The sequence below is a fragment of the Vicia villosa genome, linkage group LG7, assembly GCF_029867415.1.
Source record: "Vicia villosa cultivar HV-30 ecotype Madison, WI linkage group LG7, Vvil1.0, whole genome shotgun sequence".
Taxonomy (NCBI): domain Eukaryota; kingdom Viridiplantae; phylum Streptophyta; class Magnoliopsida; order Fabales; family Fabaceae; genus Vicia; species Vicia villosa.
This window is the reverse complement of record NC_081186.1, coordinates 135,226,834-135,250,624: the sequence shown is the minus strand read 5'-3', so window position 1 is coordinate 135,250,624 and position 23,791 is coordinate 135,226,834. Positions and strand designations below refer to the sequence as shown.

Below are 23,791 nucleotides of genomic sequence, written 5' to 3'. Positions count from 1 at the left end.
ATTTCTAAAGAGAGTAGTGCATCTGATACTTGCAAATGGTTGTCACGTATGTCTAAGGTTAATGTAATTACTTAGAGTGCATACGACATTAGTAAATATTTATTCTATACAAAATCAAAGGATGATCGTAGCACCATGCAAAATAGTGGGGTTATGGTTAAGGCTGAATCCATGTACTTTTTTGGTTCCAAAGATAACAATCTTGTAGTAGCATCTAGAGCGTACTTTGGGGTCATTGAGGAGATTTTGGAGATTGACTATGTTTCTTTTAAAGTGCCTTTATTTAAGTGCAAGTGGATTGACAGCAACACTAGTGTAGAAACCGATGAATTATGATTCACACGGGTTTATATCACTGATCCTTCTAACACTAGATGGTCAATTGTTCTTCAAGGAAAACATCTTCCCGGTAGTATTGATGAAATTAAGATTTTAACTATGAGACGTCTTGCTTAGCAACCCATGTACGTCAATCATTTGAAGAAAATGATTCAGATGATATGCATGATATTCGTCGTGATCATGAAGAGGGGATATGAGAAAACTAGTAACTAAATGTTTTATATCCCTTAGTCATTTATAATTAATCATATTACGCCTTTTTAATCATTGTACTATAGATTTAAAGTTGTTGTTGACTATCCTGATTAGTTTCAAATGTTATTCAAATTGTAGATGTTTAACGACTAATTACAATTTCTATTAGACAACCTACAAAACTTTCTATTTTGCTTATTTTTTTGTTGGTTAATCATTTGTTTTAGTATTGATGTAAAATTCTAAAGTGTGTGCCATTTTGGGTTTGCATTTGGTGTAATCAATGAATATTTATGGTATAATGTTTCAGATTGAGAAATTGACACAATGTACAATGTTTCTGTTCCAAGAATCTGCAAAATATGGTTCTATATTCTGTAATATAGTTCTCTAATACAGGTGCAAACGATAGTACAAAATAAAACTTAACCCCTCGATTTTTCCATAAGATCGATATAATAACATTGAGATATTACCTCGGTTATATAAAACACTGAATGTTAATATTTGGCGCACCATCCAATTCTAAACACAATAAAAATGCAGATGCTAAGAATCGAATCTACGTGTAAATAACTCTACCCCTCAGCGTTTAAATAATCGAGATTTTAAATGGTAGTTTTTCATGACGCCATTCGTTATCCCGCTTTCGAAGCTAAGATCAAATGTATTTTGCATCTGACGTTAGATGTGTTTTTTAATTAGTGATTGATGAATTCTTACTATATAAGAAAAAGGATTTAATCTCAAAGTTGCTCATTTACAATCACCAATCCCAATAAATTTATCAATAAGCCATTCTCAAACTAGATAAATTACATTCTCAAAATTGTTCCATGGAGACATCAAAGATGTGGTGAAAATGTTTGTATACATGTGTTTTGGACAATTACATCATCCTACAATCCTAGTACCTACAAGGGTGTGTGGTGTCCAACACCCTTTCTAACATCTCAACCCAAAGGTTGGATGAACATTACATGGTGAAAGTATGTAAATACATAAGACATAACACTATGAAAAATGTGCTTTGAAAAAAGCCAAAACACCCACAAGAGGTGCATTGATGTATGTTGTAGGTTCTGAGTGTACAAAATCAGCTCTAGAATCAACATACTCATCATTAATATTAGGTCCTCCAACAACAGCTCCTAAGAGCAAATTAGGGTTAGGGTTTTGGCTTTCAAAATAAGAGGATCCTCCTTTGCAATCAATTTGGTTTGAATGTTGATCTATAGAAGGCAATGATGATGCACGATGATGTATTCTTTTAGGAAATTTTTGTCCATATCCAACCATATATGACATACTCAATGGATTGCTTCCGAGTATGTAATCTACCTACAAATTTATAAAAATAAAAAAAATCATTTTTTTTGCTAAAATAATTTTTAATTAAATTTTATGCAAACATACCTGGCTTTTTGCTAATTGTTGAAGTCTCATTGAAGAAGCTATAACTCCACCACCACAATCAATCTTTTTATTTGCTTGATTCAAATATCCAGCATAAACTAATAAAAGAAATGAGTATGCTGTTGCATGCTGCATGTTACTCCCACTAGTCTTGAATAAAAGCCCTCCTAATTTTAGAAGAAAAAAGGAGCTACTAAATTTTAGAAATATAAAAAGCATGCCTAATTTAAATTATATATAGTTTATAACAATGTCAATAGGAGTATACAAAAATATTATTAATTGAAATTTATTCTGAAAACTGATTGCATTGAATGAATTTTTTTCTAAGCATTTACATATTCAATAAACTGAATAATATATTACAAACTATTTAGTTAATTAATTTAATTTAAAAATTATTTTAATTAATTTTTTTAAAAATAATAAATATTATTATTTTTTAAAATTAATATATATTAATATTTTTTCAAATATTACAAATTTTTAGCCAAACAAATAATGCAATATTCTTTCATTCTGAAAATTAAAAAAGTAAAAAAATTAATTTTCTCAAAATAAAATAAAAAAAATAAAAACATTACTTTTTTCGGAAAATGAAAAAGCAAAAAAATGTAAATTTTTTTTATAGAAAATAAAAAATGAAATTTTTTTTTCAAAATGTTTTATTTTCATGAAAAAATAATTTTTCTTCTTCTAAATAAGAAAAAAAAAAATATTTTTAAACATGGTTTTAAAATGTTTAAAATATAAGTCTGGTGTGTAAAATGTTCAAATACATGTTTAATTGTGAAGTTAAGTTTAAAGGACTTAGATGTCTTGAATTCAATTTTTAATAAAGAGAAAAAAATAATATTAATAATGAATTATGAAGAATTAGTTTACCTCGAGAATATGAGACTGAAACTAAAGGTGATTCAGGCAACACAGCACATACAAACTTGTCCGCATTGAGAGTAAAATGCTTAGAAGCTGGATTATTTACTAGAAGCTGCTTATGATTAAAAAGAAGAACAAAAACGTTACAATGTTCATTAATATTAAAAAATAATAATAATAAAGTATATATGTTTAATTGAATCAAAACCTTAGAAACAAGAACGTTGATGCCAGCATCTTTTGAATCCCATCCAAATTCACCAAAGTTTTTCACATTATGAATGTTTTGTTTAATGTAATTCCAATAATTAGGGATCTTAGTAGCCCTCAATAACCATGCTGCTCCCCACACCAATTCGTCCTATATAATATATTTACAATTTACATTAATTAAGCATAGTATTTACTTTTAAAGCATTATGCTCATGAATATAAAGTATAGTAGCTAAATATTTCTGCCAATTTGATTGTTTATCGAAAATTAGAATTCATTTGATTCAATGACAAAAATGACACTTGTGCATATCAAGTGGATTGAACATAAAAAAATTCTCACCTCAATAGACATTCTAAGATATCCCCGTAACTTAATTATTTGGTCTCACTTTAAGATTTTAATTACATATGACAATAAAATCGTATATGCGGGTGCGTCTAAATCCGCCTTGTATTTGATGGAAAAAACTTTTTATTGTGTTCGAGTTTAGATTTGATCAAATTTTATAAGATGAGGATGAGATCAATAAGGATACTATAGTATCCATCTTTATCCATCTCTAACTCAATCTCGAATTCGCTTTGCTAATAATTTGGAGTATTTTTTTATAATTTAGAATATTAAATATTTTGTTAATACATTGATATAATAATTAAAATATTTAAAAAATATATATATGAAAATTTTCAAGATTGATTATAACTTACACTTTTCAATGTAAGTTAATGTATGTCAAAGTGCAATACAAATTATGAGTTTGATTCTAATGCAGAGACGAGGGTGGTTCGAGGATATCTGAATCCATCTAAGATAAGTTTTGAATTCAATTATTTATTTCTGTTAAAATTTAGAGTAGGGAACTAGTATTTAACAAAAATTCAAGTTTAGATACAGGGAGGATAAACCTCTTCTCCGCTACACTTTATTGCCATGTCTATATAGGTTTAATCCTCAAGTAGACAAGTTTAGTTTTATAACTAAGTTCTTAACTATGTTCTAGAATAAAAATATATTCTAATTGATTTAAAATACTAAAATGGCGTAGTAAGTAACAATCACAATTAACAAATGTTTGAAGGATCATTAGAGAAACAAATATATTGAATCAAGAGCAACCACATAAATGAGAGAGACATCATATATTCACAAAAAACCTTAAGGCATTGGATATATGGATCTCCTACTTATAAAGTGTTCAAACTCCATTTTTCAAAGTAATGTGACTTCCAACTCACACTTGAGTCTCAACAATCCCCCTCACAAGTGTAAGTCACTCATATCATTAGCCTTGATTCATATTACTTAGCAACCAACTCTTGATAGGAATTTAATTGGGAATCTCTAGTTGATATGGTATGGATGAGACTTCTTTATCGAAATCATAGATATGTTAGCCTAGGGGGATGGTCCCCTTCTTAATTTTGTCCTTAATGTTATTCATGTTTTCTTCCTAACTTTTTATAAGATGCCTTTGACAGTTTAGAAGAAGTTAGTCAAAGATTCAGATGAGATTCCTTTGGGGTGGTTTGAAAGGTGAGGTCAAGAGTTTTTGGGTGACGAGGTTTGATGTCTGTAAATCATAACAAAAATGGAGGTTTGGGTGTGAGAGATCTATGGTTGATTAATGTAGCCCTAATAGAAAATGGAGATGAAGGGTCTTGTTAGGTGCTTCTGATCTTTAGTATGATATTCTTGTTGTCCGATATGATGTCTTCATTGTCACCTCCTTGTGTAGAGGTAGGTTTTTTGAATTTCACTCTATTTCCTCATGGTGGAAAGGAGTCTCCCTCCTTGGGTCTAAAAATAAAAGGTCCTCTGAATTGGTTTGAGGGCGGGCTGGTTGAGACGGTAGGGTCTGATCTTCAAACCTTATTTTGGGAGGATCATTAGATATGAAATATACCTCTAAATGTTTGGTTCCAAATAATTTTTCCCACCTCCCAAGTTCAAGATGGTAAAATGGGTGTGTTAGGGAGGTAGGAAGATGGGAGAATCACTTGAGATCTTATGTGAAGGAGATCGTTCTTTCTCCATGAAGAACCCTTGGTCCATGACTTTTTTCGGTCCTCCGTCAGTTACATTTAATGAGGATAGTGAATCAAGAGTTCTGACCTGCTCTAGAGATGTTCTGGGGTTTTGGTATTGCAAGCTTCTTCCCTGTTTTGTTAATGGTGTGTCTGGTGGTCTAAGCTCTAGCCATATTTTCTGCTGGGTGAAGCTTCCGGAGTGGGTACTTTTTCTAGAGTTTCTCTTCTGTTGGTTGCTCCCTAACTGTTGTTTAGTGAATTTTTTCTCTCTTTAATGTGTTTTGCCTGATTATTTTTCTTTTTTCCTTAGCACTTCTTGTGTCAGTTTGTATTTGATATATTTTGTTGTAGGGTTTAATCTCAACTTTTCTATAATATATATATATATATATATATATATATATATATATATATATATATATATATATATATATATATATATATATATATATATATATATATATATATATATGGCATATCATATAAGAATGCCTTTTTTATATGAGAATGTGAGAATGAATCTGAACCACTGGATTTTAAAATAAATAGTGGAGATTATGTGTGAATATTTTTTTCTCTCTCCTCCGTCATTAAAATAAAAGATTGAAGAGAGATAAAAAAAGATTCACACATAATCTCCACCATTTATTTTAAAATCTAATGGTTCTGATTCATTCTCACATTCTTATATAAAAAAGACATTCTCATATGATATATATATATATATATATATATATATATATATATATATATATATATATTATTTTGCCATTAGAAAATTGGTTTGGATTCATCCTAGGATCCTATTTCTGCTCTCCCTACTAAATCTAGCTATGTCTTTGATACTATTTGTTAGGGAATTCAAGAAGTCTCAATGAGTTAAACGTTTAAAATTCAAGAGTTCTTGACACCACATGTACACCTAAAAAGACGATGGATGTATGCGTCTTTTCTCTTATATATTCACATTTTCTTCATGTATATATATAATCAATGTGAGACTTAACCCCTTATACTTGAATTCAAAATTAACTTTTAGGAATGAAAATATAACAATTATAGATCAAAGAGATAAAACTAGACCTACCTGGTAGCCACCATAATCACAATAGAATGGGCATACATATGGACCAAGACTATCATTATATGAACCTCTGTATTTATCTGCAAACTCAAAAACCTAATTCCATAGAAAAGAAAAGAAATAATCAGATTGAAAATTGAATGTGCAACATTATGGTCATAGTATAATTAGTTCTTGTTGAGCTAGATAATAAATAAAAAGTAAAATGTAAAAATATTTTAAAAGTATATAATATGATTACCGTTATAGCCCTTTGGAGAAGCCTTTGAGAATACCCAACATTGTGACCAAATTTCCTAAAAGCAATAGAAGAAGAAGCAAGTGCAGCAGCAATTTCAGCAGAGACTTCAGAGCCAGGATTCTCACTACTAACAAAGAAAGCAGTTCTGGGGGTATCCATATCTTCAGGTCTCTCCCAACAATTATGATCACCAAATGGATCACCAACTTGTGCAAAAACAAACCCAGGGGTATTTGTGGATTTTAGAAAATAATCAGTGGCCCAAGCTATAGCATCTAGGGCATTGTTGAGTTCTGATTGGCCCATGAATTTTCCAAACTCAATTACACTCCATGATAACATTGTTGTTGAAAATGCCATTGGGAAATTGAATTTTACGTTGTCACCAGCATCGTAGTAACCTCCAACTAAGTCAACCTATCATAGGAAGAAAAAAATTAATCAAAGATTGATTATTCCAAAAAAATATATATATATTAAAGAAAAATTAGAAAAGCCTTATAATATAAACAATTGTCTTATGAAATGTCAAAGAGCCATTTTAATTTTCCATGTTCCACGAGTCACTCAATTAAGTCACATAAAGTTTTTATATTAGTAGTTTTAATTAACTAAAGTTTTTATATTAGTAGTTTTAATTAACTGATTATACATGTATAACAATTGTTCCCACTAACTGATTAAAAAAAGTGTTATTTAATTTCAAATATATCTTCATAATCATTATTTTATAATATCAGTACTATATTTTTTACAAATATATCTTTACATGTTTAATTTCAATCTACCTAGCAAAAATCCACTAATTTAATTAAAAATATTCTAATAAATGAAAGGAAAAAAAGCATATGCACTGACATTGTAAAATATTTTCACATTGTTAATCAATGACGATCATGAATCAGGACAAATTAGACTGAAAATTTTAAAAAACTTATATGACATGCATGACAGAACGTTATATTCTAATTAAATGACCGTGTAAAATTTTTTTACATTGTTAGTGCATAAACCATTAAACTCTAAATGAAATTTCAATCTATAATTAATATCAGGGACAAATTAAAACTTTTTACAACAACTTATTATGAAATTAAATATTCTTTCAGTTCAAATTTTTCTTTAAAAAAAGAGAGATTTTTTTTTACAAAAATATATAGATAACTTTATTGTGTAATTGAAGGGAGTTTTTATTTAATAATTAGTTTTAATTTCATATTTTTCTTCTCCACTATTATAAATTTAAACATGTTATTCTTCTCTATCATTTTTTTAGATTTTTCATCTCCAGTTTAATCTGATTCGGTGGTCAGTTCTGACATCAAGTGGGTCCAATTCCACCCCGATCACAATTGCAGGAACTAACGATTCTTCTCTATCTTTTTTGTACTAAAAGTCAATGAATATACATTTTTAAATAATGTGTCACTCGTATATTGTGATAAATTATCATATATAAAATTTTAAAGATGAAAATATAAGTTGTAAGTTATTAAAAATTGAATACGTCATTAATTTTCAATAAAAAATATAAATAAATAATCCAAAACATTTTAAAAATAGAAATATAAATTAATTTTCTGAAAATGTGAGAAGGTTAATTAATTTTGTGAATGTGGCAATATACAAGATTAAAACTGTTATAAAACCCAATATTAATTAGTATATATTATTTTTTATATTTTTTAATGTTGTTTAATAGTGTCTTAACATACTCATTAATTAGGCTGCAAAATTTAATAATGTTACGGTCATATGACCGCACGTGTTTCTTAAACTAATTAAAATTGTGTGCCTTTTTCTCTATTAAATTGAAAGCCTCACTGAAAATTAAAAAATTACTCATATTTTAATCGAGTCTTCAACGACAAAGAACACATGGCCCAACTATGTTGGCTATACTTTTATTATTATTATTTTTTTTTTTATTTTTACCATTAGTGCTGGCCCCACTACACCACTTAATTTGGTTTAAATAACATTAAGTAGTTATAAATGACTATAGTTTTTCATATTAAAAATGATAATAAATCCTTTAAGTACTTCAAACCAGAGCCGGCCTTGGCCAGGGCAACCAGGCCTATGGTCCAAGACTTCAAAAAATCCCGGGTTTTAAAATCGGGTGAAGAGATATAAAATTATAATAATTATTAACTAATAAATAAAATGTCCGCTGAAATTATAATAATTTCCAACAGTAGGTAGCACAGCAGTTGTAGCTTAACAGCAGTAGCTTTTACAATTTTAATTTTAAACTATTTCTTTTTAAAGGTTGTGATGCATTGCCCGTGTAAAATATTTTATACTGAGAGTGCATGACCTTTAAGTTCAATTGTTTAAGGGTTCTTACGTGAACTTCCAAAAAATATAAATTGTATTAATGTAATTAAAAAAATCATATATACATCTCATGGACCTTTTCAATTTTTTAAAAAAGAACTTTAAATAATATATATAAATAATATATATAAATTATAGTTAATTTATATTTAAAAAATTCATCTTATAATAAATTCATTTATTATTAAATTTATATCATAAAATATAATACATTTATATTTATTTATGTTTAGTTCCATCATTTTTATTTTATGCTATAAAACTATATTATTAAATTTTATTTTATAATAATAAATTAAAATATAAAAAATTTAGTATTTGTCCAGGACCTCTAAAATGTCGGGACCGGCCCTGCTTCAAACTAGAACATTATATAAATCATCTCAACTAAAGAAAACAAATTAAAATAAATAAGTTTAGAGCCCAAATATTTAAAAAAGTAATTAATATCTTCATGCCTTTTTTTTATCAATGAGTAATCTAATGACCACACACTCACACATAAAGGTAAATGGTGAAAACTAGGTTTGAATCAATGAAACAAGAACATAGGTTGTATCAACCAAACAAAAACAATATCACACTAAAGTGCAAAAATGAAAAATGAAGAGAGTATAGAAAAATGAATTACTTTATCAAAGAATCGATCATCATCAAGTTGAAATCCATCTTCAAATGCAGAATCTTTCCTCCAACTCATTCTTTGAGTTGGTGGTAATTTCCCTGACCTTTGCCCTTCAAAGAACAATATGCTCTTTGACAATGCTTCTCCATAATTATGCTTCAATCCCATGCTCCTTTCACTTACACCCAAAAGTGTACAAACAATTATCATCACCAAATTTTGCTCCAAACCCATATTAAAAGTATATAGTAATTAATATACTAATGAATGTTGATTGAATAAAATGAGAAGGGACTTATGGTGCTTTTTGTATGAATATATGAAATGAGTGAATGTTAGTTTGGAAGCATTGGAAAGGTTGCAATTGTGGTTATAGTGGTTAGTTACTTAAATAGTGTCCTACTTAAGCTATACTTCATATTTTGATCAATCATAATTAAGACATATTTATAAGAGTGACCCCATTCGATGTTTTTTTTCTTTTGCCCTTTCCCTTATTCTATGGTTTGTGTGATATGCAAGTCGCTTCTTTCATAAAAATAGAGTTTTGAAGATGTTTTTCTTACTTTTTGTTAATAAAAATTATGTATGAAGGGACGGCTTTTTTATTAAATAAATGAATTAGAAAACAAATTAACGAGGCCTAGCTTGTCAATTTATATGTTATTTCTATTTTTTTAAATTGCTTAAATTCTACAACTTTAAGTAGAGTTTAATAATAGAAACTATACATACATAATTTTATTTGTAACGCGTTACTAACTAGCAGTTCTGTTGGTCTGGTCTGTTGTTAGTGGGTCTAATGGTCAGAGCTATAGATCATTTTTTATTAGTAGTTATTTTGGTGATTACGAACCTTATTTGGAGCATTTTGTTATTGTGTGTTTATGGCCTTCTTCTCTAGGGTTTGTATTTCCTTATTTTTAAGATTTTTGTTGTGCTTTTTTTACACTTTTTGGGCCACATGTATTTATTTTATGTTTTTTTTTTATGAGGTTTTCTCCCCTGGACCTTCCTTCATTTATATATATAACCTTCTCATAAAAAAATGAATTGAGAAAGGAGATTGACATAATAAAGTATCATGGTATGATCAGATTCTTCCTCTATTTAACTACAAGTATATATGATATTATGTGTGTATCCTAGGTTTCTAGTTTTCTTTAGAGAATCACATTTTAAGATCATCTAATGTTTTAAGACACCTAAGTGGTACTTCAAACCACCACTACTACAAATAACGCTTGTAACGGTAGTTGCGAAATGCGTTTAACCTCGGCTACCAGGCGAGGTAACGGAGAGCGACATGAAAAATTATCACTTAACACTTTAGTGTTTTAAAAACCGAAGTTATAATTTAAAAGGTCATAGGTTCGATCCTTAGGAACTTCATATTTTTATTTTCCAAATTTTGTTGCGCGCGTCATATCCATTTTGGTTTTATGTAATAACCGAAGGGTTAAATCTTATTTTTTTGGCTGTATTGTATCAATTTCACTTGCCTGTATTATTTTTTGTCTGTGTCATTTTCACTAGCCTGTATCATATCATTATAAATCTATTAACCAAATTGTATCATTTTTTATACACAATCTACAAATTAAAATATGTAACAAAGTTGGAATATATCATATTTTTTAAACCAAATGTGCAAATTTACAATGTTATCATCTAGACTGAATACACTCATTTGACATGATCATATTTGCACATCAAAATGACAAAACCTCTGTTCATATATAAAATAAAATTATAGCAACAAAGAAAAACTATTGTTGTTGAGATTCATAACAACATAAGAAGACATCGTTCCAACGTGATCAGATGTCATCAATTTCTACTTTTGAGTATGATGCTTGGTTGTTAAGCTACTATAATTAGAATACAGTTTAAATAATGATAAGCTAAAAATAATAACATTAAGTGTATATATATATATATATATATATATATATATATATATAGAGAGAGAGAGAGCTAATACCTTATTCTTCATCCATTTTTGTGTAATTCCTCCAGAGATATTGTTAAGGATATCTTGTTTTGGTGGTGAAGGCTTAATATTCCCCTGGTTGGAAGAAAAATTATGTGTCGCGCTTGTACCAACTATAACTTTCTCAACTACATTCTCATGAATTTCCAACTGTTTGAATTTTTGTGGCTGAATATACCAAACGAACTTAATTTATGCATCATAAAGACAACATAAATACAATCCAAAATTAAAATACGCAAAAAATAAACAACAACATACAAGTTATACCTCAAGAACATCACAGATACACTTCTCGGACACCTTCTCCTCACTCATCCTCTCCCACTTCTCTTACTCTTTCTAGACACTCTCTCGCACCATCTGCAACAACCTCTCCCTCTCCTCCTCCGAAAAATTCTCCTGCACCGTCCATAACAACCTCTCTCTCCTCCTCCATCTCCCGCATTGTATACTACTAGCTCCCCCTCTCCTCATCCAAGATCCTATCTTGCTCCTTCTTCCACTTCTCTCTTTCATTCCCCAACTCAACAACAACAATCTCTTCAATCTCTCTTACGTATTTTCTCTCTATATGATTTAGAGCATCCAAAAAATATCTTGAAGCCATCGCCTATACCAAGACCATGGACATGCCTAGGATGCTCCTCGGTCCCAATTGCTTCTACCAAGATGTCATGACGGTCTTGTGTAGTGAAGAGGCCGACTTTGGTTTGTTCAACAAGATCATCCTACTACACATATAAAATTTCTTCTTTACCAAATTGATTTAACTAAAATAAATATTGTTGAAAAAAGTATCTACTTATAATCCTTTGAGCCACTTTGCGCGTAGAATCCGATGTGAACTCATCATTTTTGTTTGACGTGCCCTCTTTTATTTCTCGTGGCACGAGACAACCTATGTGGATAGATATTTCTAGCTCGATTTTCCTTTCTTTTTTGGCTCTTTTCCAAGAAGGCAAGAGTGATACAAGACTCTACAAATTTCTCCCAAACATCTTGATCAATAAATGAGTATACCTCGTATGGAGTCTATTCTTTATCTTCTCCATGTTTAATATAATCATGGGTGAGCTGAGTCTTAAAGCCCCTCCAATCCTCACCACAATATGCAAGCATTTTTTTCACGTACTTATAATTTGGACTAACAATGAACACATCTTATGTTTACACAATAAAGATATTTTTTAGTATTGAAATTTCTGGTACAAGCATAACAAAAGCTAACATAGTTGTCTTACATGATGTCAAGACAGATGTTACGATATCTGAAAATAAACCAGATTTATCATATTGAGTTTGATACTTAATTAAAATTGTAGAATGATAAATAACACAGAGAGATGTTAATCCAGTTCAGTGCAACCAACACCTATTATACGGGCCACCAAGCCAGGAAGGAAGTCCATTATCAGTAGTAATAGCTCAAAGCTAAACTCCCCATTTACAACTTATCGCCTAATCACTACCCAACGCTACTTTTGCCTAGAAGTCAGCATCTAGACCTAATAAATCACCATCCCACTTCCAATCACCGCAGTAATATATAACAACCCAATCTCAGTGATTGTATAGAAAATAAACCAATTTAGAAGATCATACTTCTAATACAAGAACTCAACTCTTTTTCTTAAAAGCTTTAAGAGTGAGAACAAAGAACTCAATTCATTACCTAAAGGCTTCTGACTGAGAACAAACAGCTTCATAAATAGTCAAGCAACATACAGTCTACCACACAGTATCAAAAGATACGTGAGAGACTTAAAAACCAAGTTACTCTCAAAACCTAAGCTTTCTAACATTCCCCTAATTTTTACAATTGTGAAAACTTAGTTACATTAGATATAAAGAACTTTTTAAATAGTCTTCAGTAGTCCATGGGCTTCGTGACACTTTACTTGATTCACAAGCTAAAAGTTACAACAAAAATCTGCAAAGAAATCTTTTTGAGTCTTGAAAACAAATATTGCTTCAATCTTCTAATTTTAGAAACTTTAATTCTGGTGGAGATAAGATTCCTTTGTTCCAGATTAAATATTCTTGACCTGCATAAATCACTGAAATATATCCAAAGGAAATAACACATAATAAATTTAAAACAAATCAAATACGTCAAGATTCCAAACAGGCTGTGTTGATCTTTTAATACAGGATGTCACGACATCAGCCACGACATCTGGTTTTTCCTGTAAGCTCACACTCAGTTGTAACAAGAGATCAAGATGTTATGGCATCTTGATTAACATCCTTCAATCACCATGTCTTAGCAAAATGCTGCCAACCCCAAAAACAAGGAGCTAACAAGTATTAACAAAAATATAGGATGTCACGACAAGTCATAGAATTCAAAATAAATACCGCAGTATCGGTCCATATGTCGTCTTTCAATTCATCATCAACATTGTACCAACTATCCATCAAAATACTCATTTTACTTCAACCTTGTAATGCAATGTAACCCAAAACATCCTCAGCATGTTCACCATAAGCCCTGTCGGTTCCTGCATCAACTCTAACCGGGTATCGAACACCAGTTTGTTGGCTTTTTTCACCTTTGTATACATCGTGGCATCTATAGTACTTATTTTACGTTTTTTATGAACAGAGGTTGCAACAGATGTTGTATGGGAGGTGTTTGTCGAATCGGCCATGACTAACGTGAATCAAATAGTAACGTTTCAGTGAAAATAAAATGAAAATCATAGAAACAAAATGATCAATAGACAAAATAACATAGAAACCCTAAACAAAATGACATCTAATTTTGTGAATTGGATAAGTTTGATGGAGGAAACTTTATCCGTTGGCAGTAATACTTGAGAAGTAGAAACCACACGAAAATAGAAATATACAAATACATTTTCCACCATTTCAATTATTTTAAAATCATATTTAAATGCATGAGTGAAGTGTATGAAACATATTTATGTAACATATTATCAAAAGATACGCTTAGTGTGTTTGTGCAATTCACATTAAAGAATTCAAAGTATCCTGAAGAAAATTCGGTGTTAATCTCAATTGCATCCAATATACTATAATTGGTGGGGGAGAATTGATCCTAAAGGTTAGTATGAAATTCACACGCTTTGAATTTTCAAATACGATCTTCATCAATACTTTCTTTGTTCTAGTGCTGCCACATATCCACCAAAAACCATAAATATCAAACAATCTTTAGGATCAATTATTACTTAATCAATGACTGTATCACTTAAAGAAATAACATATAATTTTATGAAACTAGATAATTTTTATGGAGGCAACTTTATTCGTTGACAAAAAAAGATGAAATTCTTGCTTACAACTTTGAAAGTAGTATATGTTTTGAATACAACTAAACCAGTAGAAAGGGAAGAAGAATTAATCGCTGAAATAAGAGAGAGAGAAAAATGGGACAATGATGATTATGTGTGTATAGTCCATATTCGCAATGGTATGTGAAACTCTTTGTTTGATATATATCAAAGCAGTCAATTCGCAAAGGACCTATGAGATAAACCGGGGTCAAGAAACATGCAAGAAGATGCTAGAAGTAAGAAATTTCTTGTTTCCTATTTCAATAATTATAAAATGGTAGATAACGGATTTGTTATGGAACAATTGCATGAAATTGAACGTATTCTGAATAATTACAAACAATACAAAATGCACATGAAAGAAATCACCATTGTGCCTTCCATAATAGACAAACTCCTACCTTCGTGGAAGGATATAAAAAGGACTCAGACATAAAAAGGAGGTTATATCTCTTGAGCAATTGGGTAATCACCTTCGGTTAGAAGAAGAGTATCGCAAAGAAGAAGATACTAAAGACCAATTTACTCATGAGAAAATACATATTGCGGAAGATGGAAAATCTAACAAGTCCAATAATAATATGGACATAAATGATGAAAAGGTTCATGATAACTATGGAAATGGTCAAAGAAAAATAAAAAGAGGAAGTTGCTTCCATTGTGGCAAATCAGGACATTTTAAAAGTGAATGTAGGTTCTTGAAAAAGATAAACCAAGAGAAGAACTCAAGGGCACGAAAGGATTATCTTGTTGCATAAAAGTAACTTCTAGAAGTTTGTCACTTTTAAAAATGCATATTCGATATCGGAATGAGTTATAATTAAGTTTTGTTAGAACAAGATTTGTTCTGATCAATATTCTTAGTTTTGATGATAACAAGGATATAAATTTTGTATGAGATAATGTGGTACTCTAATAATATGCAATTTCCATTTCAGGAATTATACAAAGAGTATGCACAAAATCAGCGCAAGAAGCAACTGACTCAGAAGGTTCAGCATGCAACATCAGAACATGGTCTGGAAAGACATCAGAAGATGGTCAAGCAGAATCAAAAAATGGGTCTATGGAAGCATCAGAAGAACTTGAGATCAGAAGCAGAAGCACTGAATTTCTCATGGTATCACGCTCAGAAGCTCTTCAAGGTCAGAAGACAAGAAGATGCTCTGCACCAAGCTGTTTGACTCTGATGACATTCAAACGTTGTTTACACAAACATCAGATCAGAAGCAAGTACTAGACTGGCAGGCTACGCTGACTAACAAAAGGAACGTTAGAAGCTATTAAAGGCAATGTCAGTAGACACAGCGGAAACAAGGCTCGAGGTAGTTGACAAAAGAGTGAAACATTAAATGCAATGTTGTACGGATTACGCAAAGCATTAAATGCTCCCAACGGTCATCTTCTCAAACGCCTATAAATATGAAGTTCTGATGAGAAGCTATGTTACGAATTCTGAATACAACACTTGCGCATTAAACTGAAACGCTGTCAAATTCAAAAGCTCTCAAACTTCATCATCAAGCTCACTACATTGCTGTTGTAATATCTTAGTGAGATTTAAGCTTAAACTTTAAGAGAAATATCACAGTTGTGATTATAGCTTTTCAGAAGCATTGTAATACTCTTAGAATTTGTTTACATTAAGTTGTAAGAACTAGAGTGATCAGGTAGATCAGAATACTCTAGAAAAGTCTTAGAGGTTGTCTAAGCAGTTTGTTCCTAGAGTGACCAGGTTGTGATCAGGATACTCTAGAAGACTTAGAGTGTTTCTAAGTGGAAAACCATTGTAATCAAGTGTGATTAGTGGATTAAATCCTCAGGTGAGGTAAATCACTCCAAGGGGGTGGACTGGAGTAGTTTAGTTAACAACGAACCAGGATAAAAATCATTGTGCAAATTGTTTTTATCTTACAAGTTTTAAAGCTACACTTATTCAAACCCCCCTTTCTAAGTGTTTTTCTATCCTTCAAGTTTGTGTTGTATGTAATAAAGTGTGGATTCATTTGGTTTTTATAATTTATTGTGTGGTATATTTATATGAAAGTGACTTTGTATTTATTTACAAAGAAATTGAATATGAAATTTTTATTTGTTAATATTTTCATAAATATTGATCATAAAGTATTTAATTTGTCTTTAATAAAAATTTGTTACATAAATAAATAAGCATATAATGAGTTTAATATGTTTTGAACTAATGTCATTTGATTTATCTTTAAAATAGAAAAATATTATTTTATCAACTTTGTTGAATTTATTAAAGTGTTGTGACTTAAAATTCAAACTTATTTAAAGTATAATGAATAATAGTTATATAAACAATTTCAAGTGTATGCATGTATGTTTTCCATGTCATGTAAATGATAAAAGTTTATTTAAGAGAATAATACTAATCTAACTATTTAGATTTAATTTTGGCATATATTTATTGTTAGACGATAGGAATGGTCTAGAGGGGGGTGAATAGACCACCTTTTTCCGACTTAAGAAAATTTTAGCTTTTGAAACGTGACTTCCCTGAATCGCTTAATCATCTCCAAGCGATCGCGTTATCGGGGACCGGATATGTGCACTAAACCGAACAGATGAAAAACGACGAATAATGAATTACGTTTTAACGAATTTATCAATTACGTCAATTACACACTTGATAGTATATTACTCACAATGAACGTTTACACTAAAATTTGAACAAAAATTGATTGAGGAATTTTATCGAACACTTGGTGATCGATATTTACCAAACCTTAATTTTTGTTCAACAATGGAAATTTAACAAAACGAATAGAAACAAGGTAGAAGTAAGAAGGATAAAGAACACGAGATTTGTTAAGGCAGTTCCTCTATCGTCCTCGCAGGAGTACGTCTGCCCCTAATTTCAAATGAATTAGGAAAGTTTTATTTGATTGCAAAATGTTTAACAAGGATAGAATTTACCAATCACCAACTACACACATGCAGTAAAATTGAATACAATTCGATCCTCCCCTTGATTCAAGTTGAATCAAGTCAATGTCAATGATCTTCACCGATCAAGACACCGATCGTTCCTTTTTCAATCCTCCGGTTGTAGTAAATTTGTTGAGCGGATCTTCAATCCCTCAATCCCTTATGCACGGCTGAATTGATTACCAAAGCGAATCGATCGTCAAAAACCTTCGTACCAAATCTTTAATGAAGAAGGAAAAACCCTAAGGTTTTATACAAGAAACACCCTCAACAATCTTCACTCGAACAAGATAAATGTCTACCGTCGAATCTTGAACAAGACAAATGTCTACCGTTGAACCTTATCAACACACGTTCCTTACTCCGGTCGAAAAAGATGATTATGTGTGATTTTCTATCAATAAGCGAAAGGTTGAAGATGAGAAGAAGCTTGAGAATGATCAATTGGATATTTATACCACACCCTTTGCATAGGCCAATTAGAACACAGCAAAAACCAGTATAGGAAGCGATAGGTCGACCTGCTCCCCTGCATAGGTCGACCTATTGAGAATTTTGCACCTGAAAATGAACTAAGTGTGACACTTACGTCGACCTGAAGGGTCGGCGTGCGCATACCCGTGAATTCCTCAAAATCCCATGCGTCGATCTGAGGAGGCAATGCGTCGACGCATTCAGCCTTTACATGAAATCCTTCAAAAAGTGCTTGCAGTAGGTCGACCTATAGTATTTGTGAGTCTGCCTATTGATGTCTTGTAGCCAAAAGTGCTTTTCTTTGTTGTATCCATTTGATTTCTATGATTCCATTCTAATTGTAGTTAATTCACAATGTTTTGACATCATGAAAACTACACCATTGCCCTCACATTTATGATTTACATGGTATGATAAAATATATGATCATTATTGTTTTAGATAGAGAAAATTGATAATCATGTTTATTATGGTTGTTTTACATGTTTATTGTATTAACTAAAATATGTTGTATGCATATTGAAAGAAAAGTGAAACTTTAAATCGTATTGCTTGTTATTAAATAGTTTAATAACATGCATTGAATGATTTAAAATGTTTGTATGAGATACAAAGTAATTAAAGGACTACATTGTCATGGTTATGTGATAGTTGGTTGAACTATAAAAAATAAATAAAAAGCATAGCAATGTCTGTGTTTGAATATTCAAAATTAATAAAATTGAAATACCTTACAATTATTTGACGAAATAATTGACAAGGATATTATGTTGAAAACATCATGTAGGAATGTGATATAAGCCCATATATAATTAAGGGTTAAATAAGTTTTTGGTCCCTTTAAATATTGCAGTTTTCATTTTTAGTCCCTCCCTGCCTTTAGGCAACGTTTTTTACAAAAAAACCGTTGCCAAAATCCAGGAGGGACTAAAAATAAAACTGCAATATTTATAGGGACCAAAATTTTATTTAACCCTATAATTAATTACCAGTGATGGAAACTAAAATTCACACTTGATTAACATCATGTCTTGAGTTCAATGATAAAAGTACATTATTAGAGTGATTGAAGCACTTGAAAAAAGATACATCCTAATGGTAAAAAGTACTTAGACCATAAAAAATAAATGTGGTAGGAAGATGTTTTCCTCTTAATAGACATATAACATATATTTTCTAGAATGCATAATTATGGATGCATTTTTGATATAGTCTACCTATACGAGAATGAAGTTAAAGGGCTTAACTCTTAAATTCTCGTGAAAAGGATACATGACATCAGGCCGTATTAAATGTGTTAATTTTTATAATTTTTTTGATAGTATAGAGATTTCATGTGTGAATTATGCACACTTGTTCTAATGAATAATTAGTTCAAAATTTGTCTACCAATTTATTCGGTGATGAGTGAAAACTTAGTTTACTAAGTAATGGTTCAAATAGTAAGATACCATTATTTAAAACCATGATATTTCCAGAAATATATGATTTATTTATATTTTATAAATGGTGGAGATTGTGAGTGATTTTCAAAATATTATTCAAAAGTTATATATATATATATATATATATATATATATATATATATATATATATATATATATATATATATATATATATATATATACACACACACACACACACACACACACACACACACACACACACACACACACACACACACATATTGCTATTTGAACATATATGCAGCTTAGTTATTTGGTTTAGTGGTAAACTGAACAAAAATTTGGTTTGAACATGCGACCCTTGGGTGAAGGGGCGCCTACCTTCCCAACTGAACCAACCTTGCCAACCGAACCAACACATTGATTCTTCAAAAATATGAATGCTAACCTTTCATTGTTCAGATGTAGAATTTTATTCAAAAGGCGTTTCTTTTCTTCAATTGGCATGGACTTTTTTATAAATAGAAATACTTGAGAAGTAGAAAGCACACAACAATAGAAGTATACAAATCCATTTTCCACTATTTCAATAATGCTAAAACCATCTTTTACTTCATTAATGCATGAGTGAACATGTGAAAAAAATTTCTATAACCTATTATCAAAAGATACGTTTAGTGTGTTTGTGCAATTCTCATTAAGGAATTCAAAGTATCCTTAAGGGAATTTGCCGTGTGAAATTCTAAAATATATTGGTTCTAAATATACTATAATTGGTGAGGGGGAACTGATCCTGAAAGCTAGTGTGAAATTCACACGCTTTGAATTTTTAAATACGATCTTCATTAATACCTTTTTTGTTCTAGTGCTGCCTTATATCCACCAAAAACCACATATATCCAACAAATTTGGTGTCATTCATTGTTTGAAGTAGGTTTTGCAATAAAGGCTCTTCGTCACACAACATTTTCCTGCAAATCTCATTGATGATTATGGTTAGCAGCGGTGTGAGATCGGGAGATTCTATAGAGTATTTTTGTGCGATGTTAAAGGTTGGCTTCTTCATCTATAAGAGATTTGGTAGCGAGATGGCTTTTAGATCAAAGGTGATGTTATCGTGGAATTTTGTTAAAATTAAAAATCGATTCCCACAGACATGGACTCTTGTTGTGTGGTACGGACTTCTAATGCAGTGGCGCAGGGGTGGATCTATAATGTTGCCACTCCAATGTTCAAGTTACTTAAAAATCCAAAGTGAGTAAAGTGTGAATATGAGATCAAAGAATATACCTTATGTCTCACGTGCACTAATTATATATGATGAATAAATTTAATGGGTTTTGCATCATTAGGCTTAACTCGTGGGTCATGCCCGTATTAGTCCTTTGCCCGATCCAAAACATGAGGACTTAAACAAAATGTTCAAATATAAGGTCTGTTTAAGTGGACTTATTTGAGCTTATCTTATGTCATAATTTTTTTGACTGTGTTTGGATGAGGTTATTTAAACAGTTTATAGTATTACTCATAATTTTTTTTACTTTATTTTTATAATTTCTCAAAAATAACTTATAAAAAAAACTTAGAGTACATATAAAAATAATTTTAATTTATTTTATCTTTTGTGAAAAAAATAATTTGTGCAAGCTTTTTTATAAGTGCTTATTTTGATAAGCATTTGTGTCATAAGTTCTAAATAAACTGTTTATCTAAATAGATCCATAATTTATGTTGTTATAAAATTTTGAAAATTAAAAATATGTTAATAATATACTCTATTATCATTTTATACAATTTTTTAAAATAAAAATTTAAAATTTATCCATATTTTCTTAAAATTATTTCTTAAAACTTCATACTCCTTTTAAACTCCCAAACAAAGTTTAGAAAAATAAATTACTTGTAAGTCCACTTCTTCCCTTTTTTTTTTCTTTTTTCTAATCATGTTGAAGATTATCATTGGAAATCAAATGTAGTGTTGCTTATTTTATTTATTTATTTTTAATAGTAATTTTGGACGGTGATCGATAAGTGGAGCTTTGAATTAGAGTTTTTTAAGGTTTTTTTACTATTCTTACAAAGTGCTTCAAATAGTCTCTAAAATTTATGTCATTAATGGGAAACCATTTTATTTCACCATGTTAATGATGAACCCATATTCCCCTTTACTGCACTTCTGTTCCGGTAAAAGAAATTGGTTCAAGTTTTTAATTATATTCCATATATTAGCAGTAGCCAAATTTTAAAAAAAAAAAATTAAATCAAGTAATTAAATAATTTTGGAAATTGCCCTAATTGGGCAACTTAAATCAATGTTTTGTGATTTGAGCAAATACTTTAGTTTAGGCATAAAAAAAACCCGTCTCCGTTCAAACCGGAAAATACTTATATAGATACAACCATAACACATGGATTTACACACAATCAATCACATTTTTTTTATTAATTAAAAAATTGAAATAAAATTGTCTCTCTCCTCCATCAAATCAACCACCTACCATGATGCCAATTAAAAACGAAATTAAATTTTAAATAAATTTTAATTTTCTCAATTTTATTGGTTGTTCCTAAAAGTATGGATTTATGTTCGTATCCATGCAACTATTTCTCGTTTGAACCTGGCAGTTTCCGTCTAGAATCTAACAGGAAAACCAAATTTAGTTGAGAGCGGTAACAAGTAAGAGGAAAACTTGGTTTTTAACTACGAAAACGAAAGTGGGATATGTTAGTACCCGCTCTGCATCCACTCTCATTTCCGCCCCGTCCCAATCTATTAATTTTATTTTGTTATTTCAATTTAATAATATTACTTCTGCTACCTATTTACCTTTTTATAGTGAATTTATTAAAATTATTATTATTTTTAAAAAAATAGAGATTAAATAAAAAAATTAATATTATTATTATTATCAAATATTTAACAAGCCAAGGCATCCATTAAATAAGGCATTTTCAGCATTTCTGACAAATGACATCGATTTTCCTATTGGGTAAATTCATTTCCCTACTGCAATTTGCGCCAGATTCTCACTTTTTCATGGAAGAAATCGATTTCCCTCCTGGGTAAATCGATTTCATGTAGCAAATTTGGCCAAAAATGAACAATTCTCAAGCTTAGTGATATTTGGCACCATTTTTTGGGAGAATATTCTTGATCTCATAATTTCATGTCTCATCGTGATTAAATCCTATCATACACCTGTGAAGGCAAGCCTCTCCAACACTATGTTTTGATGAAGACAACTATCATGAGTATACGTCAATAAAGGATGAGCAAAAAGATAAAATTAGCTATGAATCAAGATTGCAACCTTCATTGAGATTAGCTTTGATTGATTGATATTCATGTCATAATGGTACAAGTTAAATCCTTTTACATGGATATTACTTAGTGCTCAAAAATCATATAAACTTTCATACATATACATGTCCAAACTCATATATGCATGGCATAAGTTTTCAACCTTGAAAAACATGTTTTTTCACCCTTTGTGTTGAAGTAACCGGTTACCAACATTCATGTAACCGGTTACATTGCTGGCATTAGCATACACATTTTATTAACGAACCTTTTCAACATGATGTAACCGGTTACATCATTTAGGTAACCGGTTACATGCTCGTGTTTTTGAATTTCTGGGCTGTAACAGAACCATGTAACCGGTTACCGTACTTCATGTAACCGGTTACATACTGAACCAGTGCCTTGTCTTGCTTGAAAGAGAAGATCAGTCCTAGTGATTGATATATGTTCATCAACATTACTACTAAAATAAATTTCCAGATTTTGGTTATTGATTGACTTGCTATCAAGGATTATTGGAAGCAAGGGTTTTTGATTAGTGAGAGGATTGTTCTCATAATCAAATTAGTAAATCCAAGAGGATTGTTCTTGGTGGTTGAAATCTTGTTGTCCAGGATTGTTGGAAACAAGTGAGTCATTAAGGGAGGATTGTTCTCTTAGTTTACTTAGTGAAAATCCAAGAGGATTGTTCTTGGTGTTTTGGTTTGTCTGATACAAGTTGCCAACAATAGTAAAATCTCTTACTGCGTAAGGGGACTAGAGTACTCTTAGATTGTGAGGGGAACCAGGATATATCGTTGTGTCCTTTATATTTCTGCATTTTATTGCTTTCTAAACACTTAACCACACCAAAAAATTAAGAACATACTTGCCTCTAAAAACCATAATTTTTATTGATCCTAATTCACCCCCCCTCTTAGGCGCAATATGTACTTACAACATCCTCATTTGATGACATGTGCACCACTTGATCATTTCTTGGATCACTCTTTTA

At 30.5% G+C, this 23,791-nt stretch overlaps 1 protein-coding gene across 1 annotated transcript; it reads right to left on the bottom strand.

Annotated features, from left to right (window-relative positions):
• Window positions 1-1,288: 1,288 nt before the first annotated feature.
• On the bottom strand, window positions 1,289-9,812 carry LOC131616832 (endoglucanase 8-like). The gene is made up of 7 exons (XM_058888278.1): window positions 9,373-9,812; window positions 6,402-6,818; window positions 6,164-6,256; window positions 3,041-3,193; window positions 2,839-2,944; window positions 1,954-2,120; window positions 1,289-1,878 (listed from the first exon to the last, which is right to left on the bottom strand). The coding sequence occupies exons 1-7, from the start codon at window positions 9,598-9,600 to the stop codon at window positions 1,552-1,554; spliced, it is 1,491 nt and encodes a 496-aa protein (XP_058744261.1). The 5' UTR covers window positions 9,601-9,812; the 3' UTR covers window positions 1,289-1,551.
• Between the last annotated feature and the right edge of the window lie 13,979 nt (window positions 9,813-23,791).

Excerpts from the sequence above, each read along its gene's own strand:
- LOC131616832 (XM_058888278.1), bottom strand. The coding sequence starts at position 9,600 with ATGGGTTTGGAGCAAAATTTGGTGATGATAATTGTTTGTACACTTTTG. Across the intron at positions 6,257-6,401 it reads TTCTCCAAAGGGCTATAACG|GTTTTTGAGTTTGCAGATAA; the intron begins GTAATCATATTA and ends CTATGGAATTAG. Across the intron at positions 1,879-1,953 it reads AACAATTAGCAAAAAGCCAG|GTAGATTACATACTCGGAAG; the intron begins GTATGTTTGCAT and ends ATAAATTTGTAG.